Source organism: Aedes aegypti, chromosome 3, assembly GCF_002204515.2.
Source record: "Aedes aegypti strain LVP_AGWG chromosome 3, AaegL5.0 Primary Assembly, whole genome shotgun sequence".
Lineage (NCBI taxonomy): Eukaryota > Metazoa > Arthropoda > Insecta > Diptera > Culicidae > Aedes > Aedes aegypti.
The window spans coordinates 10859995-10882058 of NC_035109.1; the positions used below are offsets into that span (position 1 = coordinate 10859995).

Here is a 22064-nt window from a genome sequence, read left to right on the forward strand (position 1 = left end):
TTCACAGGATGTTATTTTGGGACCGATGATCATTTTCCACTTTGTAAATCCTGACTACGGAAGATTTTTGGAAATAAGGCCCACCCTACTCTGTAGGCGTCACCCCATGGACTAGAATTGGCACTCTCGCATAGACTTTCAAAGCATGCCCGTTTTCGACTCTTGATTTCCTTTTTGAGAGCCAACTTTGCCTCTCTGAATGCTGCACCGCCTTCCTCTCTTTGTGCTTCTGTGCGTGCGCGTTGCATTCTTCGTCTAGCCCGAAGGCAGATTGCTCGAAGATTTGCAATTGATTCGCACCACCAATACACTGGCGGCCTGTTCTCTCTAGGAGGGGCTTTTCTCGGCATGGAAGCATCACACGCTCGTGATATCATAGCAACTAGCTCTTCACCGTTTAGGTCCAGAGTGTTTCGTTCGCGCCTCAGGGCTTCAGTGAATACTTCGCCGTCGAAGCGCGCTGTTTTCCATCCTCGGGCTTGGGTCGAGTTACATCGCGCTGCCTTCTGCCCGCCTGGTATTATACTATAGCGAATCGATTGATGATCGCTATGAGTATAACCGTCATCAACGCGCCAGTTCATGGTACCTAAAAGGTTAGGACTACAAAACGTCACGTCGATGATCGATTCTGCACCATTTCTGCGGAAGGTACTCACTGTACCCACATTTGCCAGCTCTACATTTAATGCGGCCAGGGATTCCAACAATAGCTGGCCTCTTTGATTGGTGCAGCGGCTACCCCACTCCACTGCCCATGCATTAAAGTCGCCAGCTATCACTACTGGCTGCCGATTAGCTAGTTCGGCCATCATCCTGTCAACCATGTGGGAAAATTCCTCAATCGACCACCTTGGGGGCGCGTAACAACTGCAATAGAACACGCCGTTGATTTTTGCTATCGCAAAACCGTCATTTGAGCTAGAGACTACTTCTTGGATTGGGTATCGTCCTGTCGTCCCTATAGCTGCTAGCTGTTTAGACCTATCCGCCACCCAGTTCCCGTTGTTGGCTGGTATGCGGTATGGGTTCGATAATAACACCACGTCAGTCTTGGTTTCCGAGACTGACTGCCAAAGCAGCTGCTGGGCTGCATCACAGTGGTTTAAATTTAACTGTGTTACTTCCGTTTTGGCTGCTTTGATACTCCGCTTGTGCCCGGACATTTGGGTCCGCCCGTTAAGTGTCCGTTGTCTGCTCTGTCGACACATATTAGGCACTTAGCGATTTGCTTACAATCGCTTGCCCTATGGCCTTCAGCGATGCATTTTCTGCACATCTTACTTCTGTCGGGACCATTGCAATTCCACGACTTATGGCCCTTCCCGAAACACTTGAAGCAAACTTCAGGAGGCTGTTGTATGCTCAGCCGGCAAACCGACCAGCCTACCTTGAGTATGCCCAAGTTCTTCGCTTTGTTGGCCTCTGCGACCGGCAGCCTGATCGCCGCCACCTGGGTGCCCTGCGGGCCCTTTCTAAGGTGGATGGCCTTACTGGCTACGTCGATGTCACACTGCTCTTTGAGGGCAGCCGAGACCTCCGCTGCATCGGTGACATCATCCAGATTTTTACACTGGAGAGTCGCTTCAGCAGTAAGGGATCTTACATCAACCTCGTCACCAAGTACTTCTTGTGCCAGTTGCTTATAGACTGCACCCTTTTCCTTGGCGTCCTTCTTTAAGACTAGGATCATTTCACCAATCCTAGTTCGCCTTATGCTTCGCACGTCTGCGCCCAATGGCGATAGCTTCTCTGTGCTTCGCATCGCCTTCAGAACCTCGGCGTATTTTGCTTCCTCTGTTTTGATAACGAGGGCTTCGCCTAAATTCCTACGTTTCGCTGTTTTCGGTTTAGCGCTCTCCTTGGGCTCCGTTTTCGGTTTCCTCTGTTTTTTCTTATTTCCAACTCGTATCCACGGGTTGCTGTTGCCTTGCGCCCGTGGTTCCTGTGGATGCACTGCCTGGTTCCGGTTAACCCGTGGCTCCTTTTTCTTGGCTTTCTTGGCCTTAGGATTGGTGTTGGCCTCTCCTTTGTTGCCTTGTCCTCTTGATCGCGGGGCTTGGCTCGTGCCAGCTTTTCCGCTTTGGAGGACGGCCGCGTAGGTCACTTTTCCCTTAGCAACCATACGTCTTTTCGCCACGTATTCATCCCCGGAAGCTTCCCTCTTCCGCATCGCGTATCGAATAATATCATCAGATATATTCGCGTTGCCTGTGAAGGAAAACACTTCGGTCTGACACGACCTAGTGTCTTTTTGGCCTTCTACCTTGCCCAGTTGTTCCTTGGCTTTCTCGTAGTCCTGCTTTGCAGCTAGGACTGATTGTCGCAATTTCAGTAGACTTGTTTTCAAGTCTTTGCTGATATTTGTTTTGCTTTTAACATATTCGATGATGACATCAAGTTGCTCAGCAGCTACCTGCATTTTAGGGAGGTACTCCCTATTGCGATCCATGGCCTCGATTAGTCCCGGGCCATCGGTCACCACACATGTTGCACTGGAGCGGCCAGTGCCTGCCGTCGTCACAGTATCTAGGCTTTTGCCCACACTGTTTTCAATAAAGTTGGTCGCCTCCTTCCTTGGCGGGAACCTTAGCCGGTTACTGATAGGTCCAGAAGCCTCTCCTTCACATTCCGCTAGTTGTTTGTTTTGGTTGATCATTTCTTATGGGTCCCCCTAAGAGCCGCTATCCATCTCCGCTGGAATAGTCGCCTTTATAATCCCATGGTTATCTATGCAAGCAGGGAGGCCATGCTAGGGTTGACATAGTCCTTTATGGGGTACTATGTTCAGAGCCGGATCGGCGCAGGTCAGGTAATGGCATCTGAGCCTACTCCCGCCCAGTTGGAACAACCAGGCGACGGATTTGGAACGTACTCTAAGGCCTGCCACGGTTTTACGGGACGGGGGCAGCCTGCGCCATTAACCCACTCGCTGTTTCGGGCCAGTGTCACCCGACCCTACTAAGGGAGTAGAATGTCGCCGCTGTCAGCCTCAAAGCATATTATCCAGTACATATACCGTTACTTGTCCTTTGTCGTGCGCTGCCAGTATACATAATTGGGGCCGTACTGGCGTTGGTCCCAATGTGCTCGAAGCACTCCTACTCGTAATTCCATGCCTTGTCCGTTTGTATCGCGACCAGTATGCCATAATCAGGATCTCACTGGTATCAATCCTGATGTGCCGGTTGGCACTCCTGTTAGTTTGGGCTAGGGTACTTTAAGCGGCACCGGTCGCTGTGACAGAGTTGCATTCGGATTTTTGTGGTTTTTATGAAGGTTCATCAGAGCCCACTGCGAACTTCACCACATCCTGGGCAACTCCCCAACTCGCAGAGGTCCTGGGGGGGGGGGTCCGTTAAGCCCCTGGACTGTCGTCCCTGCTGCCCCAACAAAAAAACGCATAATGCGAAGCCATAAGGGTGAAAAATTTAAACTAATTTACAACATCCTTATAATCCCACCCTTATTTAGCCTCAGGTTTGAGACTGAAGAAGGGAAGCCGATTGTCTCGGAGAAACACAAGGTCACCTGCACCATTGCTCCGGGTAGCACAGGAAGGGCACAATACTGTAGAGGGCGCCCTGGTACTCCACAGGCTCCGTTTGCGGTTAGGTTTTGTTTAGACCCCCCTAACCATTCATTCTTAGGCACGGTAAGCTTAAAGCGGCATGAATTAGGGGTCACCTGTGAGATGGACTTATACCACCGGAACAGGCAGTCCGTAGTGTTAATTCTTAGCCAATTGAAACAACCGCTACCGACACTACACGGCTATCTAGTCTGTTCGGGAAAAGGAAGTTAACATTGATGATTAACTCCTGACGTGCCCAAACAGCCCTGCATGAATCATGTGTACTATACTAGGTGTTCATCGTAGTACTATTTCCAGCTTTTTTGGTTAGCTAATTCCAATTTCCATTTTTTGGATCTTTGTGCAATTTGTTTGCAAATGTTTTTATTTTCAATTGATATGTATTCCAAAATTAATACCTCCATAACGTCGACATATTATGGCATAACTGCATCGCTTGCCATGTTGCCAGCAATAAGACTGTTACTGAATCGTTTAGAATTCAATCTGAAAAGCATTTCTGTGCAAAAAGGTGTCAAATACCTTTAGGTGCTTCTTCGTAGAAACGCCTCTTGCTGATTTTGTTGAATGGAAATAAGTAAGTAAATATTCCATTCATACCGAGTATGTAATTTCTCACTTAGGGCAGACATAAACAGCTCCTTTTCTTGGATTTGCGTATGCTGGAATGTATGTAGGTACCCTCACCAGCAACAAAACAAACAATGAATCAAAGAGTTAATCGCTCCTGCACCTCCTGTGACCAACACTTGCATTGACCGTTCCGTCAACGAGCGCAGTCATTCATTCATGCCGTTAGGTATTTTGTCTGCAAAGACACCCCTCGCCTCCCTTTCCCTTGTGCTACGGTAAAGCGGTTGCAGTGTGATCACCACAGAAACCTGACCCATTCGGAAAATAACGCATACACTCCCGTGCAAAAGCGTTTACACGTCAATTTGGAACTCTATATGACTCCTGAAGTCCTGAGCGTTTGTGGAATGGCAATGCTTTAATCTTACTATGTATTTTGATCAAAACGTTTTTTTTAATTATATTTACTAAATTTCTACTTGAAGTTTTGACATTTTACAAAAGATACACTGAAAAAAACATGGATGATTTTCTCAGTATTGGATTGACCAAAATTTTGAACCAGTACACTTGCAAAATTTTAATGAAAAACTCGAAAAAATATTCAAAATCAAAATCATTGCACGATACTGAGGAGTGACTTTAAATTTTTGCACGATCACTTGATTTTTTCTGTAAATTTCGAATACTTTTGCAGTTATTTCCGTCAACATTTTGTGAGTGCTCCTAAAAGATTACGAGATTACAGTTCTAAAGTCACACTGGATTACAATTTTGGTCGATTCAATGATGAAAAATAAAGTCAATTTTTTTAATTCAACAAGAACATTCAAAAAAATATTTTTGCCAAAATACATACGAAGTAAGATTAATTCATTATCTTTCGAAAGACTAATATAGAGTTCCAATTAGAGGTGTAAACGCAGATATATGGACATACAACTTTTGTATGTTATTTTAGGGAATGACCCCAAACTTTTGCACGGCAGTGTACACATACGTACTGTAAATCAAATACTCACCTATAAATTCATTTCGCATTCGTATCCGATCCTGCAGCGTGGCAGCCGAGATTATGACACAATTTATGAACGCCAATAGTGCAATTTGATACTCGACCGAGGTTGTTTTGTCTAGCTCCACGACAACTATATTCAGTCGATAGCGTTCGCCTTTGATGGTCTGCTCCGACGAGGGTTTCCCAGGGGGGGTCCGGGTTTTGACGTTTCGGTATGGGTGCGGTTCGAGATTTGCATGAAAGCGCGCGCGGAGAAACGAAAAGAAAGAAATACGAAATAATGAAATTAATTGGTTGATTAAGCACAAACCACCGATAATTGCCGATCGGTGGTATTTCCCAGTCAAGGTCGATTCGGCAGGCGAACAACGCCGATGGGGAAATTTGATTCGATCGTCAGTTGGGTTAGCCATTGTTCGTCGGGATGTTTATGGTTAAATGTGAACATTTTCATTACAAATATTCATTAGTCTACAACTGAGAACCATGTTTGTTGAATTGAATCCAATATTTTGTTGCAATCACAACGCATTTCTCTGCGTGATTAAGACGAGCTCTCGGATAGCTTAAAACACTTGTTCGTCTCAAAACTTACTGATCTATGTTAGAGTTTGATTGAGTATTAACATCATTCATAACCTTTCACGCGATCACTGTTTTGCGCTTCTAGATTTAGTTATTTGTACTCAAAGCTGTTCTAAAATAATCATAAGCCATGGTTTGACTCAATATTTGATAGATTATGCTTGTTTCGCCACCTTTTGATCGATTTCGATGAGGTTATCAGGAAAAATGGAAAATGAGTTTGTTTTATGCATGCATTAAAAATTTTGCATTCAATGACGGTTGACTTGGGTGCGTTTTTTTGGAGTAGGTACGTATAATATTTTTAAATTAAAAAAAATAATTGTAAATTAATCTATTTGATATAATGTATCACCTGTTTCAGTTTGTAGACTTTTCCATACAAATGCACAAATTTGTATAATTAACACAAATGGGCAATTTTTAAAAAAAGTTTTCAGGTCACTAATATGAAACTGTTCTCGATATAGTAAGCTCAGGAACAGGTTCTGGTGGAACTTAATGCCAGAAATAAGAGAAACTGTATGAGATGATGGCAATTATGGTGAATTAAAAATATAACTCTTTCGTAATTAAAAATATGACTCATCCTGAAAATGTAGAATTTTGAAACTTTGATGTCCGCATCCAGTACTGTAAAAGTTAATATCCTTCGAAAGATTGCTGGCTACGTTTGTAGAGCTAAAGTTCAGTCATCAATAGAGTTCTTATACAACCTTACACAGTAGTTTCATTCAAAAATAGGTAGCAACCATTGATATTACAAAGAAATCAATTATGAAAGAAAAATAAATCTGCAAAACGTGAATAATTTATTAATAAGAGTTTATGCCGACACTCACAGTGACGAACCGTTCATAGTTTTTTGGAAAACCATATTTACGTCTCACCGTTGTAAAGATTTACATATTTCACAGTTTTGTAATAAAAGCATGAAACGAGCTCACCAATTGATCCTTCCTCCTCGATTGAGCAGCCACAATCCACTTTCAGCTTTGATTACTGCATACGGATTAATTGAGAAACGCTATTATTTTTTCGCACTTGTATCACGTGGACCGAACACGACTGGTCTGGATTCCGTCGCTAAACCCACAAACCATTCAAAGTTTGTTGAAAAATCGTATTTACGTCCCACCGTTGTCAAATTATTATTTAAATGTACATTCATACATATTTTACAGATTTGATATAAAAGCATGAAACGAGCTCACCAATTGATCCCTAATCCTAGACTGTGCTGCCACAATCCAACTTCTGCTTTTCATGTAAAAGATCGCTCTGATGACATAAAACAAAAACACGAACATTTCTAAAATTTCCGGCACTGGGATTGCGTGGAAGAAGTGAAATGCGCTCTTCAGGTTTGAAAAAAAAAACATTTGTTTTACAAAGCACTTATGCCTTTTTGAAATATTATATTATAGATCAGGAAGGATATACAGTCAACTCTGCCTTACTCGATATTCCGTATCGCGAGAGCCATATCTAGAGTACCATATTGAAAGTTGGTTTTCATGGCTATCTCGATGGTCCCTTGCATCTCATTTGCAGTGAGGGTGGAGTAAAAGTTGAAATTTAGCTTGACATAATTTGTGTACCATCCCTAAAAGAAATGTGCCTGAGTAAAAGAAAAAAAAAACTTGAACTCTCACCGCTCAGCGAATACCTACAAAACGAATTTCAATGATTTTTGACGGTATACTCGTATACATATCTAGTTTCTAAAAGTGGCCAAAAGATCACGGGAATGTTCCTGTGGCCGGAGTTATTCCGATGGGTCACTGGGTCAGGTCGGGTGAAAAGGGTGCTATGTTTTCTGCCTTTTGAAGTAGGCAAATTTTAAGTCAAAGATAATTTCCGGAATCGGCTATAATGTGGCAAATGTATCAAGGAATTTGAGGAAAACGCATCAGACACATTCCACGCACATCTACGCCAGGGTATCAAAAATTCAAACTCTGAAATATTTCCAAAGCTATGCTGAACATGAAAGACAATATGTTGAATTGTATAAAAAAAAATTTGATTAAAAATACAGTGAAAAACATACCTGAAAAGTTATATAAAGTTCATATAATTTATTGGTGAGATATTGAGACATTAAACAACTCTTTCATAATAGCCCTGTATCATAGTTTATCAAGTGTAATATGATTGTCTTATCCGTTAACTAGAAGGGTATTAGATGACATTGTTATGTGCGGGTTTTATTTTTTCAAACGAAGTATTGGTTCTTTGGAAACGTATTTTTTCAAATAGTCACATTATTATGGTGTCGCGTTACGAAAATAGCCTTATTTTTGACATTGTAAAATAAATACTTCTTAAAGAACTCTTATATTTTGGATTCTCTTCCTACTCGTCAAGATACGTGTTTCCATAAAAAAAGATTTAAAATCGGACCATTCTTCGAAAAGTTACACTAGGTGCAAAGTTTTGGTGTCGCGTTACGTTAATTTTCTCCGTAAATTTTCAGGATGAAACTACAAATTTCAAAATGCTCGTTCTCAGCAATGCTACAACCGATTTTCGAAATTTTTAATTTTTAGTAGATGGAAATAGGTATACTAGCTTTCAGCGTTGGTGCCACCCCATCAAAACCCTCACCGTTTTTGTAAAATGTGGGTATATTTGCTTTCCTTTGTTTTTCACTCAAATCTGATCAAGTAGCTCTGGTTTTTAATGGCTAGTGACCCAAATCTTATCAGACAGGGGCCGTTTAGTACAGGAATAGTTTCTTACATGTTGTGGAATACTTGGCTTCGATGGTAAACGACGTGGTTCTCCAGCGGATAATCCAGAATATCCGAAAAAATGGTCAATTCATGAAAATAATCCAAGACACCAGACCAGAACTCCTTATTATAAAACGCAATAGATTATTTGAATTGTTCAAAGTGGTGGTCACAATAATGACCTCCGGAAGATCCGGAATATCCGTAAACATGGTCATTTCGTGAAAATCATCCTGGATCACGGCGCTTTTCTTCAAAACATATCAGAAACAATTACTAAACATAATCGATGATTGAGATTGTTCTTGGATATAGGTGGCCATTATAAAGCGCTTGAGAGGATCTGCAGCAACCGTATAAAATGGTCATCTCGTAGAAATAAACTTAGACACGTAGTTTTTTTTTTTCAAATCTTCTGGATGTCTTGTCATGACATTTATCTATGTTGACATTCATCCTTTACGTTGAATGATAATTAATTTGATTAATTTTGCAATAAACTTCGATGATCAAGGTGGTTCAATACAAATTATACTTCTTCTTCTTCCTGGCGTTACATCCTCACTGGGACAGAGCCTGCTTCTCAGTTTAGTGTTCTTATGATACTTCCACAGTTGTTAACTGAGAGTAAAATTTGTAAAATTTTAATAACTACAGTTAACTCTCCCTTACTCGATATTCCGTATCTCGATATCGAGTTAGAGAACCATAGTAAAAGTTGGTTTTCATGGCTAACTCGATGGTCCCTTGGAACGCAGTTGCACTGCTTTTGTGTTCTGTAAGTCGATACCTCCCTAACTCGATGGTCCCTTCAATATAGAGTAAGGGAGAGATGATTGTATCACATTTTAAATCTTTTTGAATGTTTTTACATCAAGATATATGTTAAATCTAACTACTACAACCAGGGTTGGGAAAAATCTTGAAATTCACTCTACAGTAGCCAAGCAAAGCCAATCACAGTCAGCGAAGCCAGTGAAACTCACGCCCATCGCTGCTGTAGGCAAAAAGCCTTGAAAATAGCAAAACACCCGTTGCTAAGGGCAACCCAGAATTACTGTAGAAAAATGTTCTATTTCCCGCTGCATTTCCCACATTTAGAGCCTTCAATGACACTCATGATTTAGAAAATTCGTGCACCCAACATAGGCTACTTGATGAGATTCACGTTTTTGAACTACTGTACTGGAGAGCCACGTGATTTTCGCGAAAATTCAAGCCTACTACTATTACCATTCCCAGCACTGACTACAACACACAAACATTTTCAAAATTTGAGGACATTAAAGTAATCACGTATGGCAAAATAGGGACTCACTATGTTCATAACTGGTACACCTACCCTATTTACCTCTCACTAAAACGTGGAAGGTTTCAGAAGAATTGCGCCAACGCTTAAATCTGGTACAACTATTTCCTTTCAATGAAAGCCCAAACAATCGGTTGAATAATTGATGAACTGAATTTTATGAGTTAAAATGTATTCACAGTTTCGCCTAATAATCTGATTCAATAACTCTTCTGTGCGGTAGAATTCCATGATATTCAGATCACTATTTTGAGACCATAAACGTCCTTAACAATTTTGCTAAAACATGATCCTCAAAATACTACATGGCTACGTTGAAATTTTATTGGCCCAATACCTGGTTCAATTACACCCCTGTGCCACAAAATTTTGTATCCTTCAGACCACCATTAGTAAATCATGAACACTTGCATACGCTATGTCTGAACCAGCAGATTATAAAAATCGAATGTACATCGGATATTCTCATCATCTTCAAAAACAGATCAAAGGAACGGTTAAAAAATTTAACCCAAAAAAAGTGCAATTACCCCACTGTACAGCAGCTCTACATATTTTTCGTCCCATCATTGGCAAGCTTTTATGGTCATCTACAAATTTCTGCTTGTCGACTTTGCCGAAAGCATAGTTTTAAAAGTACATCGTTGAAAGGTTTACATAATTTTATTTTACCATCAAATTCAATCATTCTAACATGTATCAAAGCTCAAGATTATTCGCGCGCCATCCGAAAACACTATACCGGAAACATTCTTAAAAATCAAAGAAATATCTTAACATTGTTGCAAAGAATTAAGTCAAATTTATATGGTGACCACAAGCGCCATTTACGCTTTTACAAAGCACGACATTCTCAAAAGGTTTCACAGAAACATTAAATTAATTTTAACCAGTGTCGGATCAAATTACCCCACTGTGAGGCAGATTGTCGAATGTATTAAACAAATAACAATACTAAATATACATTTTTTTCTGAAACCCGAAAGCAACATTACCGATTTTATCAATAAAAACAAAAAATGCTTTTTGCGTAACGCGACACCATTTGCAGAACCCTGTTGGAAGATAAACGTAACGCGGCGCTCATAAAATGAAATCAATGATTTCTGCAATAATTCAATATTTCCATCCAGTTTGAAGTCACACTCGGATTCTTATCAATACATAGAAGGATTGCCTAGAACAAACCCGGATTGCACAAATTATAGCAGAGCAAATATAGGCGATTATAGAGTGATGTTTAAAAAAGTGCATTTCAGCGATGGTGTCGCGTTACGAAATACCACTGCTTTTAATTACCATATTTGCAGTGTTATGTTTCAAAATGAATGTCACAACATCAAGTACATTTAATATGCATGATATAAAACCTGTTTTATCACATGGTCACAAGGCATATTTCCGAGAACATGCCTAATTTGATAATGAAAGTCGGTTCCTCGTGGTGTCGCGTTACGCTGGAATGTGTCATCAGCGTAATCCTTTTGAGAAACGATTAAATTGGATAACCATGTGTCGTGTCCTGTATTTGATTAATCCTCAAAATGGCCATATTCGCCTCAAATTTACGATAAAGATTTTTGTTAACTATTATGTATGATCTCGACTTTTAGAGAATTGAAACAATTAAGTATCCAACAAATCTATGGCCGGTTCCTCCGGGCATTAAATCTGAGTGGCTACATCCGGTACATTTGAAATGGTGCAAATCTCTTCATTTATAATGTTGAATATCGGATCTTAATGATTTATGCAAATTCAAATGATTGTCATTGCAAATCAATAAACATAACTTGACATGACCCTAAAAATCGACATTTTTTACCCGACTTGACACAGTGACCGGAATAACTTCAGCTACAGGAATATCCCCGAGTTCCTCTGGCAACTTCTAGAAACTATATATGTGTACCAGTATACTGACAAACAAATGTTTGAATCCGTTAAGTATTTCGTATTTTTGTCTGCACTTAGGCCTATACGGGATATGATGTACGTAAATGGAGGTTTCAGTATACACGAATTTAATTTAGTAATTTTTCCAATTACTAAATTCTGATAAACTGCAGCAATTGTGCGTAACACACAATTACTGTAGGGTCTGAAGAATCCGTTTTTCGTCTAACGACCAACTTGACCATACCTTGTAATACTCCAGCGTTTCGATCGCCCGCTTGTACCCCCCGGAGCTGTAGGCGCAGAGAGCCGATAATAGCTCGAACACCTGCTTCTTGACGGTGGCATTGTTGGTGTCCAGTGCCAGGCCCAGCTTGTTAACGTAGTCGCTGTTTTCGACGATGTACTCCAGCCCGGTGCGGGAATCCATTTTGCCGGCCTTTCCGGTGCTGGTGGTGGTGGAACCTTTGGCGCTGTCATTCGTCATGGTGACGTTCGAGATGAAACTGCTGCCGGTAAAACCGCCCTCTTTTCGGAGGCGCGAGCGCGAATCGTGTTCGTCGGGCAGGAATCTGTGCCAAATGGAAAGCGAAAACAAAAATATTATTAGAGGCGGCAAAACAAACATCGCGGCCAGCAGCAGTAGTGGCCACGCTAGACAGTCCGACTCGATGTCCAGAGTGTACATATGAATGGGATCGTAGAGTAGTGAAAGGCCGCGGGTGAGATTGAATGAATGATACGTTTTTAACAAGTTTGAATTGTAGATCAAAGCCAGTGTCGTAGCTAGGATTTGAAATAGTAAGTACGATATGTGTATGATTAGATCCACTAAGATCTACCTTCGAACTCTACTCCTGGCTGCTTCAAATGAGTTAAAAGACACTAAAAGCTAAAAGACGAAGCCTGCGTGTCATTTTTAATAGATTGCAAAAGAGTTTGGATATTTTTTCGCCATACTTGCAAAAATGGAAGATTTGTCCTAATGCTTCCAAAACTCAACTTATAAAGCAAATACGTTATACGTTTAGGTTTAGTGAATTGAAAGCGTTTTTTATTCTCTTATAAGCAGGTGAAATCAACTCACCAGTAAAAACACTGAAACACGGCAAATGAAATGTAACATATTGTTAATAAAATGTTAAAAACCTAATATAGGATAGGTGTACCAGTTATGGCCATAGTGGTACCTGTTACAGCTAATGAAAAAGAGAGCAAATTTAGGGTTAATTTTATGAATTAGTTTTGCTTTTTTGTTTACGGTGTAAAGCGCCGCTTTTGCTCAACCGAGCTGTCAGATGAATTTCCGTTTCCGCTACATGTTTTTCACTTGCTCTCGCGAAGAGAAGACGTAATAAATCGATTGTTAAAACCGCGTGTGAATAAAGAGTTAAATTACAGTCCTCATGTTTTATTTGATTTGAGCTATCCGAACATGATCGTTTTCGATCCGGATATGTTCGAACAGTGAATAAGTTTCCGGCACCGGTGAAAAGTGCCCTGAAAGTGGAATCCGCCTCGTGAAACGCGAAGTTTTCGCTTGCGGAGTGACAGAAATCTGCTTCTTGTCGAATCGTGTTAATGGATTCCGCCACGCGGTGATTGTGTTCCGGAATGGGACTCCGCCCTCTGTGACTTGTTTTTGGGCAACGCAGAAAAAGTTCAGGAACACGTTGTAACGTGTCGGGAGTGATTTCGTCATGGCTGAGCCATTCGAAAAAATGATTTGGTGTTGATCGCTGCACTGCTGTATTTTGACCGTTGCACGGCGGAATTTCGATCCGTTCGATGGAGAACGGAGGAAGAAAAGTGTGATCTCGGCTTGGTTCTGGAAACATTGATAGTATTCTGCTACGCGTAGCATAAGAAGTTTGCACAGTGTGCACTGAACAGAATCTAGCAGTGTTATTGATGAGATTCTGGAAGAAAGCTCAAGTAGGCTGTTTGAACACGGAAGAACCTCGCACGAGATAAGTGATCGGCGAAAAAATCGGAAGAGCAATCGCCGAAGTGAAGTGAACATAACCTCATAAATTGAGAAGACGCTGTGATTGAAAATTGGTGCTAAAAAAACAAAAAGAAAAAGGCGAAAGAAAGTGATGTTTCTCCGTTCCGGACGTCCTGTAAGGCTGAATTTTTCTCTTCCGGCAACACCCCATCTTCCGAGGATATCGACACCGGTAGCATCCGTCGCCGAGCAGAAAATTCAGCACGTGGAGGAAAAGGCGAAAACCAAGATGGCGGAAAGCATTGCGTCTTTGAGCCAATGTTGCGAGAGAGCACAAGGTAAGGTTACTCGTATTCAACAAGCTGTACAAGCAGCAAACCTTGATCATGAGAAGTTTAGTATTCACGCTCTGAAGCTGTACAAAAAAACAGTTGAGTCAGAATACAAGAAGAATACAACGAGCACCTGAACAAGATTTACCTTGTCGATCCTACGCGTAAAACGGAATTCGAACCTAAATTCGTGGATTTTGAGGAGCTCTACGAGTTTACCTGCATAGCGCTATGTGAAATTATTGAAGCTTATGAAGTTTCAAAGAAAACCCTAGAATTGGTTAACAGACTTGATGTGCATGCGGCGCCTTTGAGTTCCCAAGTACGATTCCCCCCGACCATTGTATTACAGCAGGGAGCACTACCGACATTTGACGGCAAATATGAACACTGGTTCAAGTTCAAGCAGATGTCCAGAGATATTGCCGACAAATGTACTGCCGACTCTGCCGCCACCAAGCTCCACTACCTTGATTAGGCATTGGTTGGCAAAGCGCAGGGTGCGATTGACGCTCAAATAATTCGTGATAATGATTACGAAGGTGCGTGGAGGAGCCTAACCCAACAGTTCGAAAACCTGCCGGCCCTAATTAACGATACGATCAACAAGTTGTTGCATTTGAAACCAATGACGTGTGAATCTTACCAACAATTGAAGGCACTAATCGACGACGTAGACAAGTGCGTTAGCTCGTTGGAGTTTCACGGTTTGAATATAGACAAATTATCAGAGGCCATATTGACGACGCTGATTTCTACGAAACTGGACGCTGACAGTAGAAAGATTTGGGAATCGAATGTTAAAAGAGGACAACTACCTGTTTACAAGCAGATGATGACAGCACTTCGTGATCACCTGAACATCTTGGAACGTTGTGAAAAGGCGAGGACCACAGTGACGACTACCCAGAAAGCCGATGATACCTGCCCTCTGTGCTCAAGCAAGCATAGTGCTGATAAATACGACGATCTTGGACGTGAAGCGACGCTACGACAAGGCCAAGCAATTCAGGCTTTGCTTCATGTGCCTTAAGAGAGGTCATAGAACGTCGAACTGTAAAGTTACCGCAACGTGCTCAAAATGCTGCAAACGCGATCATTCAATGATGCATCCGGAAGAAAACTTTACGAAGGAGAAGTCTGCTGCACCGGTGAAACCTGCTGCCGGAGAGAAACCTGGTATCGGTAGCAGCAGTGAAACGACAGTGGCGCAGTGTTCGGCAAAGTTCAGTGATGATGACTCGAAACAAGTGTTGCTAGGGACGGCAATAGTGAATATATTTGATGCTGCTGGAGTGGGGCACCGATGCCGTATGCTTTTGGACTCTGGTGCAATGGCAAACTTTATGTCTCAATCGCTGGCCAAGTTTCTACGAATTCGGAAACAGGGTGTAGATCTACCGATCGTCGGAGTAAATGGAATGAGAAGCACCGTGAGGCATAAGGTGCACGCTAATGTACAGTCGCAGTATTCGGATTACGAGTTCTGTCTGGACTACCTGGTGGTCCTTCGGGTGACCGGGACGCTGCCGCAATCGACAGTTAACGTGGAAAACTGGCCTATACCTACCACCTTGCGTCTGGCGGACCCGAAGTTCTACGAACCCGCCCAAGTCGACCTGCTAGTCGGTGCTGAAGCATTTTATGAAATCTTACAAGCCGGTAGGATCAGGATGTCTCCTGACCTTCCAATGCTGATAGAGAGCAGGCTAGGATGGCTGATATCCGGGCGAGTGAAAACTGCAACGACGATCGGAACAGTGCGAGTGTTGCAAGCCACAGTCGACGAAGCAAACGAAGATCTTGTGAAGCTGATGAAGATGTTCTGGTCGATCGACGATCAGTCGGTTGACGTTGGATCCCCAGAAGATGATTGTGAGCGACATTTCGTGGAAACGCACAGCAGAACTGCAGACGGACGGTACAAGGTACGACTACCGTTCAAAGGAGATGTTGGAGATCTTGGAATGATTCGGCAAATGGCCGAGAAGCGTTTCTACCAATTAGAACGCCACCTTGAGAAGAATCCTGACCAACAGAAGCTGTATCGACAGTTTATGGAAGAATACCTGGTCCTCGGACATTGCAGAATCGTCGAAAATCCAGAAGCAAGCGGTAATCTGAGATATTATTTGCTGCATCACTGTGTAATCCGCCCAGACAGCTCAACGACACGACTAAGAGTTGTCTTCGATGCTTCCATGAAGAGTTCTTCTGGAACTTCACTCAATGATCTGCTCAAGATTGGACCACAGGTGCAGGATCCATTGTTCAGCATCATGTTGCGTTTCCGTCTACCTAAGTACGTCTTTACGGCGGACGTGCCGAAAATGTACCGGCAGATTCTGATACACGACGACGATACGAAATTCCAGAAGGTATTGTACCGAGAACAGAGTTCGCAGCCACTGAAGGAGATAGAATTGACAACGGTCACATACGGTACTTCGACTGCGCCATTCTTGGCGACCCGAGTCCTCAATCAGTTGGCTGAGGATGAGCAGGAAAATTTTCCTAAAGCGAGCAAGGTTGTGAAGAAGAGTTTTTATGTGGATGATGTACTTTCCGGAGCTGATACGTTGGACGAAGCAAGGGAGATTCAGCAAGAGCTCCTGGCATTGTTGGCTAGAGGCGGCTTTGGATTGCACAAGTGGTGCGCGAACGATGCTGAACTACTACAGGATATTCCAATCGAACTGCGAGAGAAGCAGATGGATTTCCAGAACCACGATATCAATGTAACAATCAAGACGCTTGGTTTGTCCTGGAATCCTGTAGGCGATCATTTCTTCTTCCAAAAGAGGCCAATGGACGGTGAGAATGTCAGCGTGACTAAGCGTCAAGTGATGTCCGACATAGCGAAGCTTTACGATCCGTTGGGGTTACTGGGTCCGACAGTCGTAATTGCTAAACTGATCATGCAGGATCTTTGGAAGGGCCGACTGCAGTGGGATGAGCCGTTAGCTGAGAACCAACTAGCAACGTGGACGAAGCTGAGGCGAGAATTACCGGAGATATTAGGAAGGAAGATTCCACGAAGAGTGACTACGGACGCTGCAAGTTATCAAGAGCTGCATGGATTTTCGGATGCCTCTCGGAAGGCCTACGGATGCTGTGTATACATACGGAATGTGCAATCGGAAGGACCAGCTGTTATGAATTTACTGTGTACGAAGTCACGAGTGGCTCCGCTGAAGGAACTAGATCGACAAGAAAAGGACGACATGAAACCCGCCGAATCGACCACGCCTCGATTAGAGCTTTGTGCGGCGTTACTGCTAGCTCAGCAGACTGCAAAGGTGACTGAAGTGCTCGAGATAGATGTGAACAGCGTGGTACTCTGGTCTGATTCAACGATTGTGTTGGGTTGGATAGAATCCATGAAGCCAGACGTTCCCGTCTTTGTCCGGAACCGTGCTCTGCAAATTCGTAAGTTGGCAGGGAAATTCGAATGGAAGTATGAGCCGACAAATGCCAATCCAGCGGATTTGATTTCGCGTGGGTTGTACCCGAAGCAACTGATTAAAAGTGATTTGTGGTGGGGAGGCCCAGTCTTTCTGAGATTGAACGATGGTGAATCTGTGCTGCTTTCGCTCTTCAGAACCGGGGATGCTCATCCTGGCGAGCAAGTTGCGGAAGCTGCGAGTGAAATAGTGGCGGCAACGGCAGTTGCCGAAAACCGATTGCTGAAGGTGACTATGAACAATAGCGACTACCGTAAGTTGGAGAAGATCTTCGGATTCGTGATGAGGTTTATTCGAAACTGCCGTGTAAAAATTGAAGAACGACGTCGAGGAAAATTGACCAGAGAAGACTACCGAATGGCACAGCACGTTATGGTCAAGATTGTGCAAGCTGAAGTGTACCGTGAAGAAATAAAGTGTGTGAAGAAGAATGAAGCAGTGAAGGGCAAACTAGCCAACCTGAAGCCCGAATTGGAGAATGCAACTAGTTTGCTCAGGGTGGGCGGCCGCATTCGGTATGCCTTTCTCCCGGAAGATCAGAAGCACCCATTGATTCTACCGGAGAAACATCATTTCACCGAAATACTCATCGAAGCCTTGCATAGTGAAAATCTCCATGTGGGATTGAACGGATTGTTGGCTGTGATCCGCAAGAATTTTTGGCCTGTTAATGCGAAGAGGTCTATCAACCGAGTGCTACGGCGTTGTGTGAAGTGTTGTCGGGTGCAGCCGAAGGACACCGATCAGCACATGGGAGACTTGCCGAAGTGCAGAGTCACAGTTGCAGATCCATTCTGTAGAGCTGGCGTCGACTACGCCGGACCAGTCTTCCTTAAGCAAGGGAGACTCCGTGCGCCAGTGAAGGGTTATATAGTGCTATTTGTATGTATGTGCACCAAGGCCATACATCTTGAATTGGTGACATCGATGACAACGGAATCGTTTCTGGCGGCCCTCCAGCGATTCGTAGGCCGGCGTGGAAACGTTCATGAGCTGTATTCTGATAACGGCAAAAATTTTGTCGGAGCCCAGCGCCAGCTCAAGGAGCTGATGAAGGCGTTGAATTCCCAGCAACTTAAGAAAGGCATCGATGACTTTTGTCAACCTCGTGGCATTAATTGGAATTTTCTTCCTCCCAAGTGAAGTATCACCTGCATCGAGTGCTCAACGAGTCGAACCTAACGTATGAAGAAATGAATAAGCTGCTGATTCAAATAGAGGCGGTGCTTAACTCGCGCCCCTTTGTCAACAATCGGATGATCCAGTGGACTACAGAGCGCTCAGCCCGGGACATTTTCTCATCGGGCGAGAGCTGACAGCAATTCCCGAGCCGCTGTATCACGAGGTAAGGGATAATACACTAACGAAGTACCTAATCATCCAAAAGAGGAAGCAGGTATTGTGGAGAAGGTGGTCTGACGAATACCTAACCGACCTTCAACGACGTGGAAAGTGGTTCAAGACACCGTCACTCATCCGGACCGGCATGATGGTGGTCTTGAAAGAAGATAACACTCCTCCGAAGACCTGGAAGCTTGGACGAATCACCGCAACGCATGCCGGCAAGGACGGCATAATCCGAGTCGTCGAGGTGCGTACCGCTACTGGAGAATACTGTCGACCAACAACGCAGGTAGTTGTTCTACCTATTGCAGACAACGAATAGAAACAGTAAACCAGGGTTGTGCCTAGCCCAAGGGGGGTGTATGTTACAGCTAATGAAAAAGAGAGCAAATTTAGGGTTAATTTTATGAATTAGTTTTGCTTTTTTGTTTACGGTGTAAAGCGCCGCTTTTGCTCAACCGATCTGATGAATTTCCGTTTCCGCTACAAGTTTTTCACTTGCTCTCGCGAAGAGAAGACGTAATAAATCGATTGTTAAAACCGCGTGTGAATAAAGAGTTAAATTACAGTCCACATGTTTTATTTGATTTGAGCTATCCGAACAGTACCCTATTTCGCCATGCGTGATAATTTGAATGTCTCAACATTTTTAAAAGTTTTTTTTGTGTTTTAGCAGTAAGATTAACGATATATCTTGATGTTAAAACATTCAAAAAGATTAAAAATGTGAAAGTTATCCGAATTTCGCATATGGCCAAATAGGGAACCACTATGTCCATAACTGGTACACTTTCCCTAGTTATTTAGTTTAGCAGCACAATAATTGAGTTAATAATTATTGTTTCGAACAGATTAAAGAAAGATACAAAAAAAAAATTCAAAGATGCTCCATCCCCCTGCATACGACCTTGAGCGTCCAACGCTTATCAAAAAGCGTGATCTACATAAACATCAAGCTGATATCAAGCCACGAACGCTGGGTTGCGAGAGTCAATGGAACATTCGTAAATCATTGTAAGACGAGAGCGTCTGTGTAATCAGTCCCATTCACACTTCTGGCAGAGAACCCTCCACGAAACGTATGGCGCTATCGATTGGTCTTGGCTGAGGGTGTAAACGGCGAAGGCACTTATGCAGGCAAAACACGGCAGCGTGTGTGATCTTGGCCACTTGACATCGATTCCAGCAACGTGCCACATACATGCGTAGATTGAAATCTTGGAGCTTCACGGTGATTTGCCAGTTGAAGGGACCAACACGCACGGATCAGATAGCGGTGTAGTCTGTGATTTTTCGCATGCAGGGCTGGTAGCATGAATCTTTTTAGAGACTTGTCTCTATTTCAGTGCAAGTCTCTGAAAAGTTTTAATTTTTAACGGAAGGTCTTTACAGTCTTTCTTTTAACCAAAAAGGTCTATGAAGTCACTTTTTAACTTATTCTGCTTGCAATGAATCCTGCTGCCAAATTCTAGAGGTTCCACAGAAACCTTCAGAGACTTTTGCGCGGTTATTGTCAGGTTCCTGGACTTTCTTCTCAGATTCCTGGAGGAAAAGCTGGACACCCGCACCCGCAGAGATTCTTCCAGAAATGTGTCTTGTGAATCCTTCTCGAATTTTCCAAAAATTCTGGTGAGATTCTCTGAGGAATAAACATCTTATAATACGTTTCCTGTTAGTTATCTTTCGTTCCTGTTCCTGTTCCTGTTTGTTCCCTTTTCGGGCTCTTTTTTTCAGGCAAGAGTTTTCAATACACTAATTCAATACACAGCCCTGTGATCTGTACTGGTGGAGTGCCGCCGTGTGCGAAAGATGGCCATGCGTCCCCTCTTGGGTAGCTGATAGTTACATCGTTTGCTCTTTCGGGGTATCAAACGCTGCTCATCGCTACTAGACATGACATCAATAATCACACTAGTTTATTTGCTTAGTTGTCAGTTTGTTTTCCCGCGGTCGACATAGGTACCTATACCTACTTCTGATGGGAAGGCTGTGAGATTGTGCGTTGATAGTTGACATCGTTGTGTGTCATGATACATTGTTGCAGCGTGAGACCTCTTTTCGAATGCTATAGACATAAACAGTTACAGTTTTTTTTACAGTTTATACAAATTCTAGGCCTTATAATTATTTAGAGCAGTTTGAAAACAATGCAAACGACGTTCAATGTGTAAATACCAAATCCTAATAACAATAACTGATTAGTAATCGACAGTGTGGCATGATTCAAAAGTATCCCGAAATTTCAGGGGAATACAGGTTTTTTTTTTCTTAATCTTGGCGGGGACTACAAAGAGTGTGAAAGCCTTTTGTACGTGTTGTTCAACATTGCTCCAGAACGTGTCATACGTGAACCTTGATTCTACAGCTGGGTACAATTTTCATGCAATCCAGTCAATTTGTCTGCTTCATTGTTGATGCTAGCTTTGGTGGTGAATACATCGAAACCACAATACATACTTATTTATATATTGGTACGCTGGACCGTGAACAACTGGGATCATCAAAATTTGAAAGCATATTATTAGTTGAAGTAATGTTTTTTTATATTGGAAATTGCACAACAAAGAAAATAAATTTTAGTATCTCGCCATTTTAGCTGCAGTCCCGTCACAGATATGATGTAAAATTATTACGGTTGATAAGAAAATTTTCCGTTTTGCGGTAACCGCCGAGTTCTACCGCAGCTGTCAAAGTTCTACCGCAGGCTTTGAAATCATTTTATCATTGAAGCAAACAATTTAGTCATAGTATGCTTGAAAGAGAAAGCGCTATGAAAAACACCAACAAACAACAATCATCAAGACGGTATCTAAGTTATTATTGAAGCCTACTGATGATTTACCAGCGTAAATCAGTGATGTGACAGCTGCGGTAGCTTTCCGTTGAACCGTAAAACGGAAAATGAAATTGCAATACATCATTTAAGCTAGTTGATAAAAAAGATGTAAAAGTTTGACCTGGATTCGAACCCTGGTCTAACGAAAGAGAGCTGCGCCCGATACCTTTAGACCATCTCTCCACGTTGCATGAAGTGTAACTAAACTTGATACAAGTTTTGTGTTGCTACTCTAAATGGCTTTCTTGCGTCGAATCTGATTATGAATAGGGTGATGTGCTAGTATCCATCGTATTAAGCATTGATCAGAAAGAACTGCATCGCTAATATTTCACTTGTATTTTCAGTTAATTGAAATCTAACCCCGAAAACCGCAAAAATCGAAAAAATGAGTCATTTCGCATTCGGGTTTGAAAAAACGTTGGG

At 42.5% G+C, this 22064-nt stretch overlaps 1 protein-coding gene across 3 annotated transcripts in view; it reads right to left on the reverse strand.

The window, feature by feature from the left end:
- LOC5572837 (inverted formin-2) overlaps positions 1–22064 on the reverse strand; it is a 335282-nt gene that overhangs the window by 78685 nt on the left and 234533 nt on the right. For all 3 annotated transcript variants that reach the window (XM_021848653.1, XM_001660550.2, XM_021848652.1), the window contains exons 3-4: positions 11962–12286; positions 5191–5350 (exon numbers count right to left, since the gene is read on the reverse strand). In XM_021848653.1, the coding sequence (XP_021704345.1) occupies positions 5191–5350; positions 11962–12201 (400 nt within the window). In that variant the 5' untranslated portion in view covers positions 12202–12286. The remainder of the gene's footprint in view (positions 1–5190; positions 5351–11961; positions 12287–22064) is intronic.